This window comes from Colias philodice, chromosome 17 (assembly GCF_061535455.1).
Source record: "Colias philodice isolate Cphi_HAF_F1 chromosome 17, ilColPhil1 Martin Lab GWU primary, whole genome shotgun sequence".
Taxonomy (NCBI): Eukaryota; Metazoa; Arthropoda; class Insecta; order Lepidoptera; family Pieridae; genus Colias; species Colias philodice.
Window position 1 is genome coordinate 6025836 of NC_143102.1, and position 17081 is coordinate 6042916.

The following is a 17081-nucleotide window of genomic DNA, read 5'->3' on the forward strand; positions in this document are numbered from 1 at the left end:
GGTACGTGATCAGTATAATGGATTGATTCTACCTCAATGCTTGGTGTTTCCGTTCGCAAACATTCGGTCTGCTGCCAGGAAATCATTAGTACTAAACCAATTAAATAATGAACGAGGTAGTTCTTTGACGATTTCAAAATAAACGAACACTGTAACATTTGATAAAATGTTTTAATGTTATTTCCTAGTTTCGTAAAGCACACAAAAAATCAAATTTCAATTTCAACCGATACGTTGCTGTTTCATGGAAAAATAAAATATGGGAAATGTTTTATGAGGGACATTACGAGATACATTATCATTAACGGTCTCATCATTCAAATTTGAATCTTTCCATTTCATCTCACTTTGAAAATCCCTTTATCGCCTGTCCTTTTTCATCGTTCTGGAGACGTAAATTGAAAGCTAAGGACGGTAATTGTAGGGACGTGAGGTTAATGTTCCTTCCAAAGCTGATGGATCTTGTCATTGAAGATGGAATGTTCTGGATGTTTTGGTTGGCAAACGAACCCATTGATGGCTGCCCTTTGTTATCCATCAATGCAACATTGAAATGAGCATTCTATAGGACTTCGATGTTTCTATTAAAGGTATGTTAAACAAGATTAATTTAATTGTCCGCTTTCAAAAGTTTTTGCAACATAAAAACCCCAGTTCTATGTTCTTTCTACCCTGAATAAATTAAAACTTCCAGCTGACAATTTTAAGATTCAGAGATTTACCAAAGGTAAATGATCTGTTTCGAACTTTTGCAATAATCTGCACCTGTTTTGCGTCATTTAGCTGGATAAAATATTTTATTTGCGTTCGAAGATTTATTTCATCGAACTGGATGGTAAGATTGCAATCGTCGCCGCGATTCAACGATTTCTTTCTTCAAACGAATTGTCCTCAAACCAATTTCTCGTTATGAACGGAGGCATTTGCTTATTACTCCCACTTTTCTTTTGTCATCTTCCGCATCTGTCTTCGTCACAGTCTTAAATTACTTTACGGGATTGCCGATTGATTTTACGCCTTTATTTACAACATATTCAATTCCATTTTAATTTATTCCGTCTGTGATAGGATTTGGAAAGCGTTTGCAACGGTACTCGTTAAAACAATATGAACAATATACAAAAGCAAATAGCACACCCTAGCTGTGAAATACTAAACAAATAAACTGTACAATAGATATTTTAATTCACACGTCCTTAGCACACATTCGGAATGTACAAATTCAGAAATGAATTTGTAATCGGATATAGAACTCATATAACTTTACCAATTTTGCAAGAACCCGACTTGTAATTAAAGTTGGGGACTGTTAACATCATACGCGGGTTGAGTTCATCATTTGTGTTATGGCATCTTACAATACACTTCGTACACTCAAAAATAATTAATGCAGTAGCAACATTCTTTAATTATCACATAACCGAAAATTAATAAGTGAAAAAAAATAAAATTAAGTAATTGATTTTCAATCAGTAGAGCAGAAAACTCCAATCATTACAGAAAAATCATATTAATTTTAAAAGCTGAAATCGTCTCATTTACGCAGTTATTTGCAGTCGGTTTGGCTCCACGTGGATTTCCGCAGCCCAATTGACGCATACAATAAATTAAGGTAAACAAATCCGGGACATAAACTTTAATAGTCCCATTACGGAGCGTGATCTCAGTAATACGCGCAACTTATTTACGCGTCAACCCTCGCTATCGCTGTAGCGATCACCGCATCTCATTCATCTAGCCTAACCCTTGCTTTGCGATGCCACCATAACCTATTGAACCCGGTTTTCGCGACAGGTACTGTCATTTTTTACGATAAGCTTATGTGTTATAATTTTTTAAGCTTTTACGTGACCACAAAATTGAACACGCTGTATAAATTGGGATGGGGTCTTACAATGATTACGTTCTCAAACTCTTCGCACAAAAGCGTATCGAATTATTCAATCTGACAACAGTTTCCAGGGAAGAAACGTATGTAATTCTGGCTAGATTACGAACGATAAAGCGGAGCACACAAGCGCGGTATCAAATTGCTGCATAATTCCGTAATCGGCTTGATCTACAAGCCGCTTGGCTCAGTCGGCGTGAAGCCAGTCCGTTCCGCGTAGCTAGGCAGGCGACTTTTCCCACTGTCGTTAGAGGTTTTTCGTAATGAGTACTCCGCTTAACTAACGCATGAGTGCATACGATTTTAATTGGTGCACGAGTGGTATTTTTAATGGAATGTTAAATTTTATGCTGAGTTTTTAATTTTTTTAATCAATCGGAGATTTGTCTCTGTAGTTGCACACAGATTCTATCTACCAACTAACTTTTGACACTGAACGTTAAAATAATTTAGTCAGTAGAACATTGCAATTAAGAATATAATGCATAGCAAAATATATGTAGCTTAATTAAGCGCGTCACACACGGTGAAGATACTATAATATTTTATCTTAAGATACTGTTATATTTTATATTACAGTATCTTAACGCATCCGGTATCAGCGTTTGGACCATCATTTTTCTTTTTGTCATTGCGTACTAAGACTCCTGTAGAACCGCCATCCTGTTACAAATGACCCACAAAATTTCGCGTCATTTGTAACAGGATGGCGGTTCTACAGGGGTCTTAGTACGCAATGACAAAAAGAAAAATGATGGTCCAAACGCTGATACCGGATGCGTTAAGATACTGTAATATAAAATATAACAGTATCTTAAGATAAAATATTATAGTATCTTCACCGTGTGTGACGCGCTTTACGCAATTTTATTGCTAAACCCCTGACATTGAATTTGGCGTGTGAAAACACAGAACAGAACTCGTTCATATACTTCATAGAAATAATTATGAAGATACAGACGATACGAAAACGAAGAAAAAGTAAGCCTATGGGGCGTGGGTATGGGAAAGTTCACACGTGCTGGTAATAGCGTGTCAAATGTAGATCTTAGTTCATGCTTTATGTGATAGACGATCTAAAACATATGAATGTTATAGAAGATATCAGTATTTTTGAGAGAACCAATATGTATCGTGCTTTATGGATCGCTTGTGTTTCTATACGAATTGGGTCATGCTATGGTCATGCTAGTATGGAAACAAATATTTCAATCTTTCAGTTGGTTCTTTATGTAAAAATATTTAGTTTCCAAAATATTTGTATGCTGAAATCAGACCTCTCCACAATTTTATTTAACGAGGGCAAAGCTTAAAGAAAATAATCTCGTGCTTCAGGATCATTGGTAAAAGAATAAAGAGTGCTTGTCTCAATGAAGAAGTAGAAAGAATGATATATCAGTGATTATTGGACCTTCACATGACACCTGTCTATCTATCTGTCAATCACATTAATTGGAACACTATTCAAAAACAAATAGAAACAATTAAAATTCAAAACAATAGTTAGATAGTATGTGAATTGTGATCCATATTTAATCAATCTTAAGTACTCCATTCAATTCAATTCGCTTCATCTCATGAATTGAAAGCACAGCGATATCGACAGATTGTTTTAGCTTTCATTAATATATTATATGCGACTAGAGGTCGATCTAACAGTTTCGTATTGCAATAGCTTTGTAGAGATGAGCCGATGTTCACACGTCTGAATTGTAGGGGATTCGAAACATTGTATTACAATGATACCCATTGAATTGTAAGGCCTCGTTATTTAAAATTTCTCAAAGCGATTCAAATGATCGTGCATTTATGAAAGATATTTCTATAATCATCGACAGGCATCGAGTAAAATGGTTCTGAAATTGAGAAATAAAATGAAAACTTAGGATGAGTCTGCATTTTTTTCAATATTCCATCTTGTTTTATAGTAACGCTGTTTTCTTGGCAAATAGTTTAAAGTGAAATAACTAATGAAATTATTATTAATAGCTAAATTGTATTTCATGCCTGAGTTCATGGCATTGGCCCCGTGAGAATATTTTTTTACGTTTAACGTAATACCGCTGCAGTTTAATGACTTCGACGTTAAAGTAGCAAACAGAAATCATCACTAACTTCACATTATATCTCATGAACGTGAACATGTATTGCAAGGTGCATTCACAAAAATCATGAATAAAATATATCAAAACCTTAACTGGTTCTTAATAACTGCGGAAAAGAGTATATTGATTTATGTCCTGACGAGGTCCACTAGAAGGTCAAGGCATAAAAGGACATTGACATTGGGTGGGCAAGCTCTCGACTTTCCACATTTTATGTCAAGGGGAACGTGACCAAGTGATTGTCGAAATACCATGTGAAAATAATTAACATGAAATATATTTTTATACTGACTGCGTCTCGTTACGGCCACACGAGACAGCGCGGCGCGAAATGTCAATGAGCACATGATAAATTTTCAATATCCAATGACGTAGTTCAATGTATTTCATGTTGTTAATAAAAAGATATCACGAGAGACTTATAATTATACCAGCTAAGCCAGGGCCTGCTTCTAGGATGCAATAAAAGTTAATAACAGGTAATTATCATCTGATAAAAACTAAAAGAAAGCTTTAACGTTTATAATTATGTAAAATGTAGATACAATGACGTTTAATAAAATTAAATTTTAAACTGTTACCACTATATTATATTGTAATTCAATTAAGCTTAATAATTTTAAATGTCTCTATTGTTTGTTGTCTTATTTTATTTGGTAGAATTTGTGCGTAATTGTTAAAGTTAAATAAAGCGTAGCTCGGGTTTCTTTAATTTCAATAAGACCAGACCAACAAGATTCTAATTATGGTTAATGACCCATAAGGAAAGTACCAGACTTAACCCGTAAAGCGAGAAATGTAATTTACTTTTATTTCACTAATGTGTTGATATTTTTACGATTGTATAATTAAATTGATTGTTACAAACGCAATTTTAAGTTTATGACCACAGAAAAAAATAACATTGTATTTGTTCATTTTATTTTCAGAGAAATGCGAATTGCTTTTCCGATAATTGATATCGATTTAATAATCTGTAGACAAAAGAAAAACTTTCAAAGACTTTCTAATTCCATAGCAAACATTTACTCGACTTCATTGCATTTAAACAATGGAGAATGTTCACTAATTTTGATTATTAGCACTCCATATTCTCTGTCAAAAATAAAAAATACTGGTGAAAAAATTACTTCGATACGTCAATTAGTTTCCGATTTAGAAGTAAAACAAGTTGTAAACGCCCGGTGATGGTGTGACGTCACACCACAACACGCTCAATCTGGCTCACTCAGTCCGCTAGCGATCGCGCGCCCGCGCCGTCGAAATTATAATTAAATACTTTTAAAAATGTCCAATCCAAATACCAGAAAATGATGTGCTGTTCCTAAATGTAAAAATACAACTACCAATTCGCCGGATAAGTAATTGTTTTTTATAGTTGCAAAGGACGTAAACAAAAAATGGTCAGAGGTGTAAAGTAAAACCTTTGGTGTCAGAATTTTCCGTGTTCTTACATAGTACTACATATTATAATAACATATTACAAATCTGCGTAGGAGAAATAGCCTGTTCAGAACTTCTTAGCTTAATAAATTATCGCATCCCATCCAGATCAACACGCTCAAAAGACTTATTTCATATACCAACCGCCAGAACCAATATGGGTCTTCATGTGCCTCTTCACAGAATGTCTAGTTTTTATAATACCTATATGAATGATCTTGATATGTTTTCTTGTTCCTCTTCGTCTTACAAAATGAATGTAAAAAAATTGCTATTGAACATATAAGAATGTTAATATGTAAAGATTTTGCAAATACGTAGACCTATTTACCTCCGTCTTTATGTACGCATGAAAATATTAATCAACGATTGTCTTTTGTGGTTTTTTCCTTGTCTTTCCTACTGCTGGGTGTTGGCAAAAATAATATTATATGTTCACAGTGAAAACACTATAAGGAGGCATTTTCATGTATTTTTAGTTAATAAGATTCTTTTTTTTTTTTATATATCTCTGTCTTTGTCTCTGTATGTTTTCCAATAAAGAAAATAAAATAAAATAAAATAAAAAATATTTTAAGAACATTGCAGCTGTTTTGCGTTATCCTTTGTTTTCTATACAAGTTTTAATATATACTAGACTGTGCTTCTGCTCTGCTCGTATGGGCTAGTATAGGTAGATGGCTAGTAAGATTTTTTCTTGTTTTAAGTTGAGAATGATATGGACAACTATACTAAAATATAAGTTGGTCGGGGGAAGAATTAAACAAAAACAGGGTATAGTTCCACACAAATTCAAATGTCAGCAGGAAAATGAAGATAAACCTCAGAGATCAGCAGTGCAAAAACGCAATCGTATAGAATATTTTGAGAAACTATTAAATAAAGATGAAACTTTGGCATGACTGTTATTTTATTAAATGAATAATAATTACTATTATTGGACTATTAACGAAATTCGCGGACGAAAACCCATCAAAATACTGCGCAAGCTATAACACCTACTACAGCGCTGCCGACTTGATACTAAGGGCGAGGCCACAACACTGCGTTGCGGCGTCGCGTCGTAAAAATCTACGACGCCGCAGACTTTTAAAATGTATGATACATAAAGACATTTTAAGTTTGAAAAATCAGATGTTTTGCGCGAAGTGACAGTAGTACCCACCTCAACGCTTCGCTCATGAGGCGTGCAAAATGTAGTTATATTCACACGAATTATAAGCGCACCGCGTCGTACATTTTTACGACGCGACGCCGCAACGCAGTGTTGTGGCCTCGCCCTAAGCGCGGGAGCGCGGCCGCGCGGCGCGTTGTGACGTGACGTCACAAGCGGTCACGTGACTTTAGCGGGACTCGATATTTTTCGAAACTTTGAATGCGTATAAAATCAAAACTACTTGGTATTTTTGAATACGACAAAAACTAGTGTATTTGTATACATACAGGCTTTACTGAGACACAATTTCAAGGGATTTGGCATACCTAGTAACATTCTTCATTTAGAAAATGCGTTTTAGTTTGCTATTGGAAATGCTGACATTTGTAGAATCCAATTTATTTCATGTGCAAATATACAAATGTAAGCGAAATAAAAGTACTTATAAATGTTCAATTTTCTTGTTTTCACAAACATACACATGTGTTTTCGATTCGAAACTTTATTCAGTATTATTTGACGAAGGTAATGTTTTCAGCTTCATATAAATGGAAGAAATCTTATTTCATTTGTAATTTTAAGTTTACCAACTTACAGTAAAAAAGCTTACCATTTCTTTTTGAATCTTTTTAACAATAATATTGTCCTACTAATTCATGAAATTTGATCTTTTCTATGCAAAAGGATTTTTAAGTAGTTGTATTTGTCTTACGTTATTTGACATAAAGACCATGATTGGCGTTCCTAATCTTAGTTGGATCATATTTTTAATACGCTTTCATTAGGTTCAGTTGCTTGGTTTGTATGGTTTAATTCATACTTTGTTCACTTATCAAGGATAGTTAACAATACAATTATATCATAAGTAAGCGTATTTTATATAACATTTATAATACTTACGTTTCCTAAAAAGAACCGCCTGTAATACTTGGCGGTGTCATCTGTATCTATGTTATGTTTTCTTGTAAGCTGGCGTGGGGTGCTGGGCTGTGGTCGGGGCTCGTTGTCCTCCTCTGAGGGATTGTCGTCGAGGCCATCTGCCCAGTAGCCGCCTCTTGGTGGCAGGACTACGGAGGGGGGAGTACCTGGAAGAGATGTATGGATTAGAAGATTGATTTGCGTGGTATGTAAGTGTATGTTCTAATACTATAATCGTACTAAACGCGATAATTTGAAGAATGTATGAATATATGAAGGTTTGTTACTCTTTCACGCAAAAACAGCTTTTTATACGTAATTGCACATAGTTCTGATTATTTCTTTCTGCTTGGAAAATGAAAAGTGTTATCGTCTATATACCCTTATAAACGTTGATAATATTAGTAGTACTACTGTGTACTTGGCTGAGTTAGCTAATTTTAATATGCAGAATCTTTCATAGTTATTTTTATTGGGGCAGAAATAAATGCACAAAATTGTAGAAGAAGCAACCCAGATTCTTCGGCTATAAATAGTGTTACTAATCCAAAGTGGGCGGTAGATTGCAGGTTTATTTTATCTTCCGTTCTCAAGCGAAATTCCTTTATTTCTTGTATTTATGTAACCGCCTACAAAATATCACCTGCAACAGCATATTATATTATGTGTTCTTAAGGCGGTAATTAATTATTTTTATAAAATATAAATCAATCATTTAGCTGAGCTAGTTACGGTAAAATATTAACAACTCAATTATAAGAATTGAACTTTGCTCTTAAGCCATAAGTAAATAATCAAGGCTAAACATTTCCAATTTGTTTATTTAACTCTGTTAAAATTATTTCCTCAAAGAAATTCTCAATACATTTGGGGCTTGGGCATAATGGTAACCACTAACTTAATAAACAGTTATACGTTCTAAGCATTAATATTATATTTATTAACTTTGTGAGAAGATGGTTTTGTGGTAAGACCCAATATCTCACGGACCTTATTCATTTCCTTCGGGAAATTACTATTCTTCCCACTTATATTATAAATGTGAAAGTTTATGAGAGTGTTGGCGAGTACTGTCACTCAAATATGCAAAAACTACTGTAATCACGTTTCTTATATTCGGTAGATATAACAAATAAAAAAAAAATATATTATTATTCAGTAACAATGTTACCTACAGTTTTTTTGAAGTGAAACTTCTTTATCGGGGTTGGAAAAAAATTTAGTGTAACATTTTTTCGTTACGCGTGACATTTTTCCGTTACGCGCCATCTTTTTCGTATCTCTACCACGCGTGATTCGACGTATTTCTGTAAAGTTGCATAAAGTAAATTATTTTTTGAAAAATAAGGTCATAAAGAAGTTTCACTTCTTACGTGTGTACACTAGTACACGCACACATTTTTTTCATTTGTCTATTGGTTATTAGGTTGAGCGGCTAAATCCGACTATAAAAGATATTAATTAATGTATGATAAGATATTAATAAACAATGATAACACCCAAACGGGTGCAATGACCTTGTTTTATTACAAATGCATCGACTTAAAACAATACGTTTATGTATTTTTCATAACAGAAATTTCTCTTGAATAATGCAACCGTAACGTTATATTCTTCTATTCAACTAGCAATTAACTCGTAAAAATAATATGTAATGACAAAAAGATAGAAAATTTAAACTCAATGCAGTTAAAACGTTTGATATAAGCGGTTCAACACAAAAAGTCGTTCATTATTGGTAATAATAATACAAAAGTTTTTATGAATAAAACGACTATGGTGATGTTATATAATTATAGTTTTTGTTTAAAACTTTTGTACATTAAGGAAGTCACGACAGTATTTTGGTTATTCAAATGTATTCATATATTTTAGGCCATTATGATGTTAACAAATCAAACGTTTTAAATTTATTTACAAACTTTGAAGTTTAGCTGTTTAAAATTTGAATTTTATCGTATTCTATCATGCGACATACAAAGTTTTATTGTAAATCAAATCGATGTTAGTCTTCTTGATTTAACTTGTAGATTTGGGGTTTATTCCTAAAGGGACCTAATCTTCCAGTAATGTTCTAGTCTAGACCGGCATTGTCAGGGCTTTATATTTCTTCATCCTGGAACTATTGTTCGTACTCGTAGTACGGACAAAAACTTATCTCCCCAAAGCGAGAGGTATAAGAACACCTCTCGCTTTGGGGAGATAAGTTTTTGTCCGTTGCGAAGGAGCGTAACGCCTTTATGTAAATCACGTGAATATGCCTCGTTTTTTTGTGATTTCAAATATGTGCAGTTAAAATAGCTATGCATTGAATATTTTATATTAAATATCATTAGATATGTCTGATAATGGGAGATTAATGTTGAAAGGATATTTAGAAATATGAAATAATTAGACTGCATCAAATGAAGGACGAATTATTATCATTCGTAGTTTATATATCGATTCTAGTCTGGGTAGAAAGGACGATAATTATTACCGAGGCAAAAGTGTATTACTTTTATAATATTAGCCATACCAATGCAATATTACCTATATACCATTTTTTTATTTATTTAACAAAAGAAATCTAATTTAGTAGCATTGCATTTAGCATTTGCATTTAATCACCTGTCTTTTAACTCTTTTTGAACAATGTTGTACAAATGATAAATAAACGAGAATTGCGTGTTACAAGTTGTACGGCTTCCCCTAAAGCTACTCGTATGAATCACAAACCAGTGACGTCACACAACACTACCCAAGCAATAAGAGGGTTAGCACTCAATAATTTTGTATTTTATTATGTACATATATTATATTTTGTAATGAAAGACTTGAAACGCCGCCAACACGTATAAAATTAATATTTTGAATAAAATATGCTTTTAGAATCCATTTCGGTAATTTTAAAGTACAAATTCTAAACGTAAATAAAGTGCTTATATTTTACACTTGTGTACTTGCTAATAAATAAATTTGGGCAATAATTTCTATAAAAAGTACACGTATATCGGTGATTTACCGAGGGTATAAAGGTCTCTAATAAAGCAGTCGGTACCCCACTCAGCTCTCGAGCCTATAAATATCATTGCTTATAAACAACGACCGCTTGAAAAACGAATTGATATTTTGCGAAAATGTATTGCCGAATTCACTTAAAATATATTTGTTTTGTTGATTAATAGATCGGACTAGATCGGAATATTATATTACTCATTATATTCGATGTATTTTAAAATAGTTATGTAGGATAGGTGAATGAAAAGCAGATAACATTGAAGAAGTAATGAAAAACAGGATGGCTTTACTTTTTAGCATATAAGCTTATAGCATATATAATCAATAAAGAAACTCCTAGCCGGATATGTATCATAAAACAGCATAAAATAAACCCATCACATATACACACACATACATACAATCTCACACTCTCACATATACATATACACACCTGCACATTTATGTCTTTTTAAATTTGTGTAATCGTCTTACTTACTTTTATTGTTTTCTTGTGTTTTTCTTTTGGAATTATTACTGTAAAAATGTTAGTCACTGGAACTTCTAATGTATGGAGGCGGGCGTTGGCATCTGTGCCACAGCTTTTTTAAGCTTTTATAGGTGCCATCGTTCATAAAGTTTTTTGTATCTGTGTTTTTATTGTTCCAAATAAAGAATTTTGAATTTTTTGAATTTTTTGAATGTTCCTCACAAGTTCTGGCTCACGGGACGATATAATTGCGCAAACATTTTATACTAAGTTGTCTCGAGGCGTTCTCATACTACGCTAAAACATAGCATATTTACAACTTCTTGAAGCCCGACTCAACTCAGCCGGAACACAACTCTTGATTTCCCAAGATATCGCGATGCCACCTAATTTAATTAATGCTTTAATCAACTAACTAGTGAGGGTGGTTTTTCTTTAAAATCCTTCTTTACATAAAGTTTACTCAAATTTAAATAGGAACTGCTCGGAATAAATTAGATCTTTTGAATGGATTAAGATAAAACGACTTTAGAAATGTTGCATTTTAAATTTGCTTGACAAGCAGCAGCTTGTTAAATGAAAGAACATTTGAGTTTTCATACTTCATTTAAATGTTAATTTGAATATGCAAACTTATTCATAAGAATAAAGAACCGTATTCGTAATTACGTTATGAATTTCTATTGTTTGTACACTGAATAAGTGAATACATACAAATGCATCTTTTGTTTGTTAAAAATTATAAGTGCATATTTTATATTCATTGCAAATTGACAGAATTTAAATGGGTCAAGTGTATGTCAGTTTGTGTATACAAATAAAAGAAAATAAAATGCAAATGAAGCAAAACAAATAAATATAAGGGGTTTAAATGATCAACAAAGAATGAACGAGTGAATATATATATAACGATATCATCTATATCAGCCCATTTTAAAGTCAAAAACTTTCTCAAGTTCTTTAACGTTTCCTTAACTTTCTCTCAATAAATGATCTGAAAAACGAAAGTCTTTGTTATTTAAGACTTCAAAGACGTCGAAAGATTAAATAACTTTCATTTGTAGTACATTTTGATGTAACAGTCATAAAATACGTTTGTGCTTCGTGAAATTTGGAAAAATAAATATATTATATTATTTGAACCAAGCGTGTAGATGTACCATAAAATGGCAAATTTATGCGCTATTCTCACTTAGTTAGGAATATTTACTAAAATTTTGCGGCGAATATCGATTGTAGGTATTTTTAGAAATGTAGTAGGTATATTTAAATTTAAGGCATAGAGTAACATTCGTACTTCTCATTTAACCAGGCTTTCGTATTTTTCGTGATCTATAATTTATCTCTCTGTTATACTTTTCTAATAAAAAACATTCTGAAGTTTAAAGTTCGAGTCAGGTAACAAGAGAAACACGAGTCGTCAAATTAATTAACTCAACTCTGTAATTACATTATGGTTCGATGAGTGCTTTCAACTCAATTCTCTTTCAACAAACAAAATTGTTAACCCTTAGATGTATTTTCATAATATCCAGACACGATCGCTAAAAGGCGTTCAAATAAATAAACAGTGAGTCATTTACCTATGCAATAAAATTAACCCTTTCAAATTTTCATAACGATAAGCCCAACTATTTATATAGTTACTGTAACACATTACAAAATAGTGTTACAGAAGTTATATAGCAAGTTTCTTAACGCTGATAATAATTCCCTTATTTCTTCAGATTAAAGCTGCCTTAAAATTATTTGATTCAGGATTCTTATACTTTAGATTTGCTGCGCGGTTTTACCTGCGGACGCCAAGCAAATACATATTCCTATAGCTTACGTGTTATTCTGGTACATAAAAAATCATCACACATCAAAAATTCGTTTTCGCGAAAAAAATACCATTCATCCATTCACAACGTTGACGTCCGGGCAGAAGTTGGCACATCTGTCATCTTCCTCATGTACGTAGTTCTTATTACTATGGTATAGTGTATATTCTACGCATCGACCTGTACCTAACTTCAGCCCGGTCAAAAAGATTGGAGAGTATTGTAGGTAGCACACTCACCAGGTTTAGCCAATATCTCTTGCAGAAGCCGCTGGCTAGCCTGGCAGGCGACTTCGCATCTCCTCGTCAGTACATTCGTGTTAGGTGACGAGGGGGCCCCTTGGCTCGTCACCTGCCCGTCGTATATGTCCTGGGTGACCCCCGTACCGCCCACTGACGCAGGCCGGCTGTGTACAGGACGGGACACCTGAAATTAAAGTTAAAGTTAATATCGTACTACGAACAGTTTAAAAAAGGTACTAGTAAATCAATTTGTCTGTGGTGTACATTATTGAAAGGTGCTGCGATAGTTTCTGCTCAATATTTTGTTTGGAATGGGTTAATAATTATTTCATTTTTTATTACTTCCGTCAGCATACCTTGTTAATTTGTTTATATTTGTGATATGTATATTTTATCAAATTCACGTGCATATGAAATTTATGGCTGCTTTAGAGTCTAGGGTTCACATGTTATATTCATAAATACTTAATGTATCGTATGTGACCTTGTATGGGGACGTGATAACTACCTCGATTCGGTTGTCACCCCATTATTACGGTAATACGCACATCGTACACATCAATAATTGATATTGACCGTTTTCATTCTAGAACTACACAACTACACATGTATTCATTAAAATAAAATTCCATTCCAATCATCAGCAAAACCAACAATCGGATTAAAATCAAAACACAATAAATTTTTGATGAAGTCCATCAAAACGAATTCCCAATTGACTCGACTAATCCATGCACAATCACATGAATACATTAACCACGGTGTTCGAGATCAAAGTCACTAATTGACTGGTTTGTTGATCCTAAAAATGGAATATATCCCTGATTCCGTCAAAGTTTTGGACAGCGAGGAAGTAGTAAATCTATCGCACGATCCAACTTTATCTACCGTTCTTTTGACTACACCGTGGCATACAACCGTTAGGGAATTTTATGGTCCAACGCCTAGACCGCAAGAAAATTGAATTTTAACAAAATAATTTTGGGAAGCAGGTTACAATAATAAAGCGTGAAATCGATACATTTGATATCGTTATAGACTCAGTAATAAATCGGAGGCGAGGCCATAAACACCATCAAAAGTTTAATATTGGACCGACGGAAGCATTAGTTGAACTGTTGACAGCAATTCGAAACAAGTAGCGTGGAAAATGGTGGAACATTTTCACTTTGATAGAATTAATCGAACGTCACGAAGTTTTCGTGTTTACTTCACTGCCATGCCACGAATATCTCGCAAATCTAAACGTTTTCCACAAACGTTTTAAGAACTCGAAAGTTGTTTATGAAGTCTTCTTTTCCATTGTAATTTCATTATAACTTACGCTGTTTATTTTATTTTATTTTTGGATTTCAATTCCCATGTAAATGAATACTTATAACGTTGGAACAGCTTAAAAATCAAACCCATTTCTTATTTTTTCCTCTTCATCTTTTAACGTTTCCCAAGATAGTATTAAATAGTGATTAGTCGTAAATTATGAAGATATTTTTAACCGTAAACGTTTAAAACTCATCAGACCTATAACTGCCAGTAGCAATAATATCGTATTAAGAATTCTTTGATCGGAGGAAGTTAGATTTCGTATTGTATTTAGAAATGCTCTGCTCGTCACGCATGATACCGATTCTGTTATATTACAAAATCGCACTATTTTTAGTTAATTGAATACCTTTGAAGTTAAACTCTTTGCATATGGAGAAGAGACTGAAGATTTGTTGTCAATTATTATATAACTTGTATTATGCATTTATAAATACTTTTTCTTCAATCTGACACCAAATTAAAGTGTTAAAAATATAAATAGCAGGATAATTGCTGTTGATATGTATGGCTAAGTGGATCTATCGAATTACTATCGATGTATTTTGTATTTTTGCAGGAGGCAAGAAAAGAAACATTATCATAGATCAGAACATATGCTAGTTTATATAATGTAATTTTCCTACATAATATGTTTAAACTATAAACTAATGTTTTTTAAGTGGATGCACAGTGCATACACACCATTTCAGTATAAGAACATTATCCTTACATACATTCGTTAAGATTTTGTTACATCTACAACTCTTATTACAAATTAAATTTCCCTTAAGGAAAAGTCATTAAGTAAGGTTGGGTCGCCTAAGATCGGACGCATATGCCGAAAATTTTATACGTACTGTATTTTTTATTTTATTTCTTATGATTCGATGTCGTTTTTCTGTTGCGGTCAACTGTAAATTGATGACAAAAAAATATTGTTTAACCCCTAATTTTTTGGTTTGCGTAGATGCTATCTATCTAAGCAAATTTAGAGCCTAAAAAGCAGACTTTTTTCGACTTACCATAGTGAAGAAAATAACAGTTCGGCCGAAGATTGGACTATGTAGTATCTTCACTTCTATGCGTTTAATAATAATGTTCACATTAGGAAAACATCCGGACTTACGTCCATACATCAATGATTGAGTCAGGAAATTCCTCAAAAAATTTGACAAATAAGTTTTTTTTTTTTTATTGCGTTTTTTTAGTCCGGTCTTCCCTCCTCATCCTAATTAAGTTTCTCAAACTTTTATCCTCCGTGTTCTAGGACTAAATAATGAAAATGTACCTAAGGTCTGATAGTCATAGCGTCATTGGATAGTTAAATATATTAAAAGTTAATAATTATTGCGCATTATTGCATAAGGCGCAGTCAAGAGCTAAACTTCGGTCCGATCTTCGGCATTGGGAGGGAAGATCGGATCTTGGGTTGTGAACGTCCTAGGCGTAATCAAAGTATACAGATGGAAAGAGGATTCGCTAATTCTGCCCCAAAATAATTAATTACATTATTTCAATGAAAGTACTCTCCACAATGAGCCATCAAAATTTTGTAGGTAAGATCGGATCGACGATTTTCGCCACAAAATACACCTTTTCTGCTGAATCACCTGTGTACATGTCCCGTCTGGTCGCTGGCCGGCCGCAGAGTGAAGAGAGGGGCAGAACAAAATGGCGGATCTAGTAGTGTTGGTAGCAGTAGAGAATATTGCCTAGTTTGCGAGTTATTCCATGCATCCGATCTTATGTCACATCCGATCTTAGGCGACCCAACCTTAATTGCAAATACGACTTACACATATATAAAATCTTCACGTCCACATGTTCTGTATGAACTAATGAACAAACTGTAAGTACTAAGTACGTACTGCAATCGTTTGTGAAGTGAAGGCTATTAATGCTTCTAAGTTATCGTTGTAGTTATTAATGTTCCTTCTAGGTTTACACCAATATATAAATACAAACAGTATTGAGTAGGTATATAACTAGGTATTTTTTAACATATATTTTTCTTGGATTTCTTTGAAGTTTGTAATGAAGACCAAATTAATCTTTATTTTTATAATTCTAATGACTTATGTTTCCCTATTATTGAAATTACCCTTCTCAATTACTTATAGGATATTCTTTTGGAACCTTTATACTTATGGCTTGTAAGTCTTATAATAACTTTTATTGCAACATAGTCCGGGATACATCGCCCATTTTTGCAAGTGATTACTATCAAGCTAATTTTTCGTGAGTAGCTTTATTTTGATGAGATGCCCAATAATTTCATGTATGAAACTCTCGATTGTGGTAGCTACCAGAGGAAACAAGGATAAAATATTTTGATTTGATGGTTCTCAAATATTAATTATTAACTGAATGTTTTTTTTCGTTCAATCTCAAGATAATTTATCTAAAGTATTCGAAAAAATATTTGTCCTACAAAATCTATGGTTTGATCAAAGAGTCCCCCTTTCCAATGTGTATCGATAACGAAGTCATCATAAATGATTACTAACAAGCTGATTTTTTTATTTTCACTTATTTAATACTTATATAATTCAACAGACATATTGTCCTACAAATTGCGTAATAAATATTTGAGAACCGTCAAATCAAAAATTTTTATCCTTGTTACCTCTGTAAGCTACCAGAATCGAGAGTTTCGTACATGAAATTATTGGGCATCTCATCAAAATAAAGCTACTCACGAAAAATTAGCTTGATAGTAATCACTTGCAAAA

At 33.2% G+C, this 17081-nt stretch overlaps 1 protein-coding gene across 4 annotated transcripts in view; it reads right to left on the reverse strand.

The window, feature by feature from the left end:
• RapGAP1 (Rap GTPase activating protein 1) overlaps window positions 1–17081 on the reverse strand; it is a 223922-nt gene that overhangs the window by 13526 nt on the left and 193315 nt on the right. For all 4 annotated transcript variants that reach the window (XM_089706131.1, XM_089706129.1, XM_089706132.1 and 1 more), the window contains 2 exons: window positions 13042–13228; window positions 7493–7677 (listed from right to left, as the gene is read on the reverse strand). In XM_089706131.1, the coding sequence (XP_089562257.1) occupies window positions 7493–7677; window positions 13042–13228 (372 nt within the window). The remainder of the gene's footprint in view (window positions 1–7492; window positions 7678–13041; window positions 13229–17081) is intronic.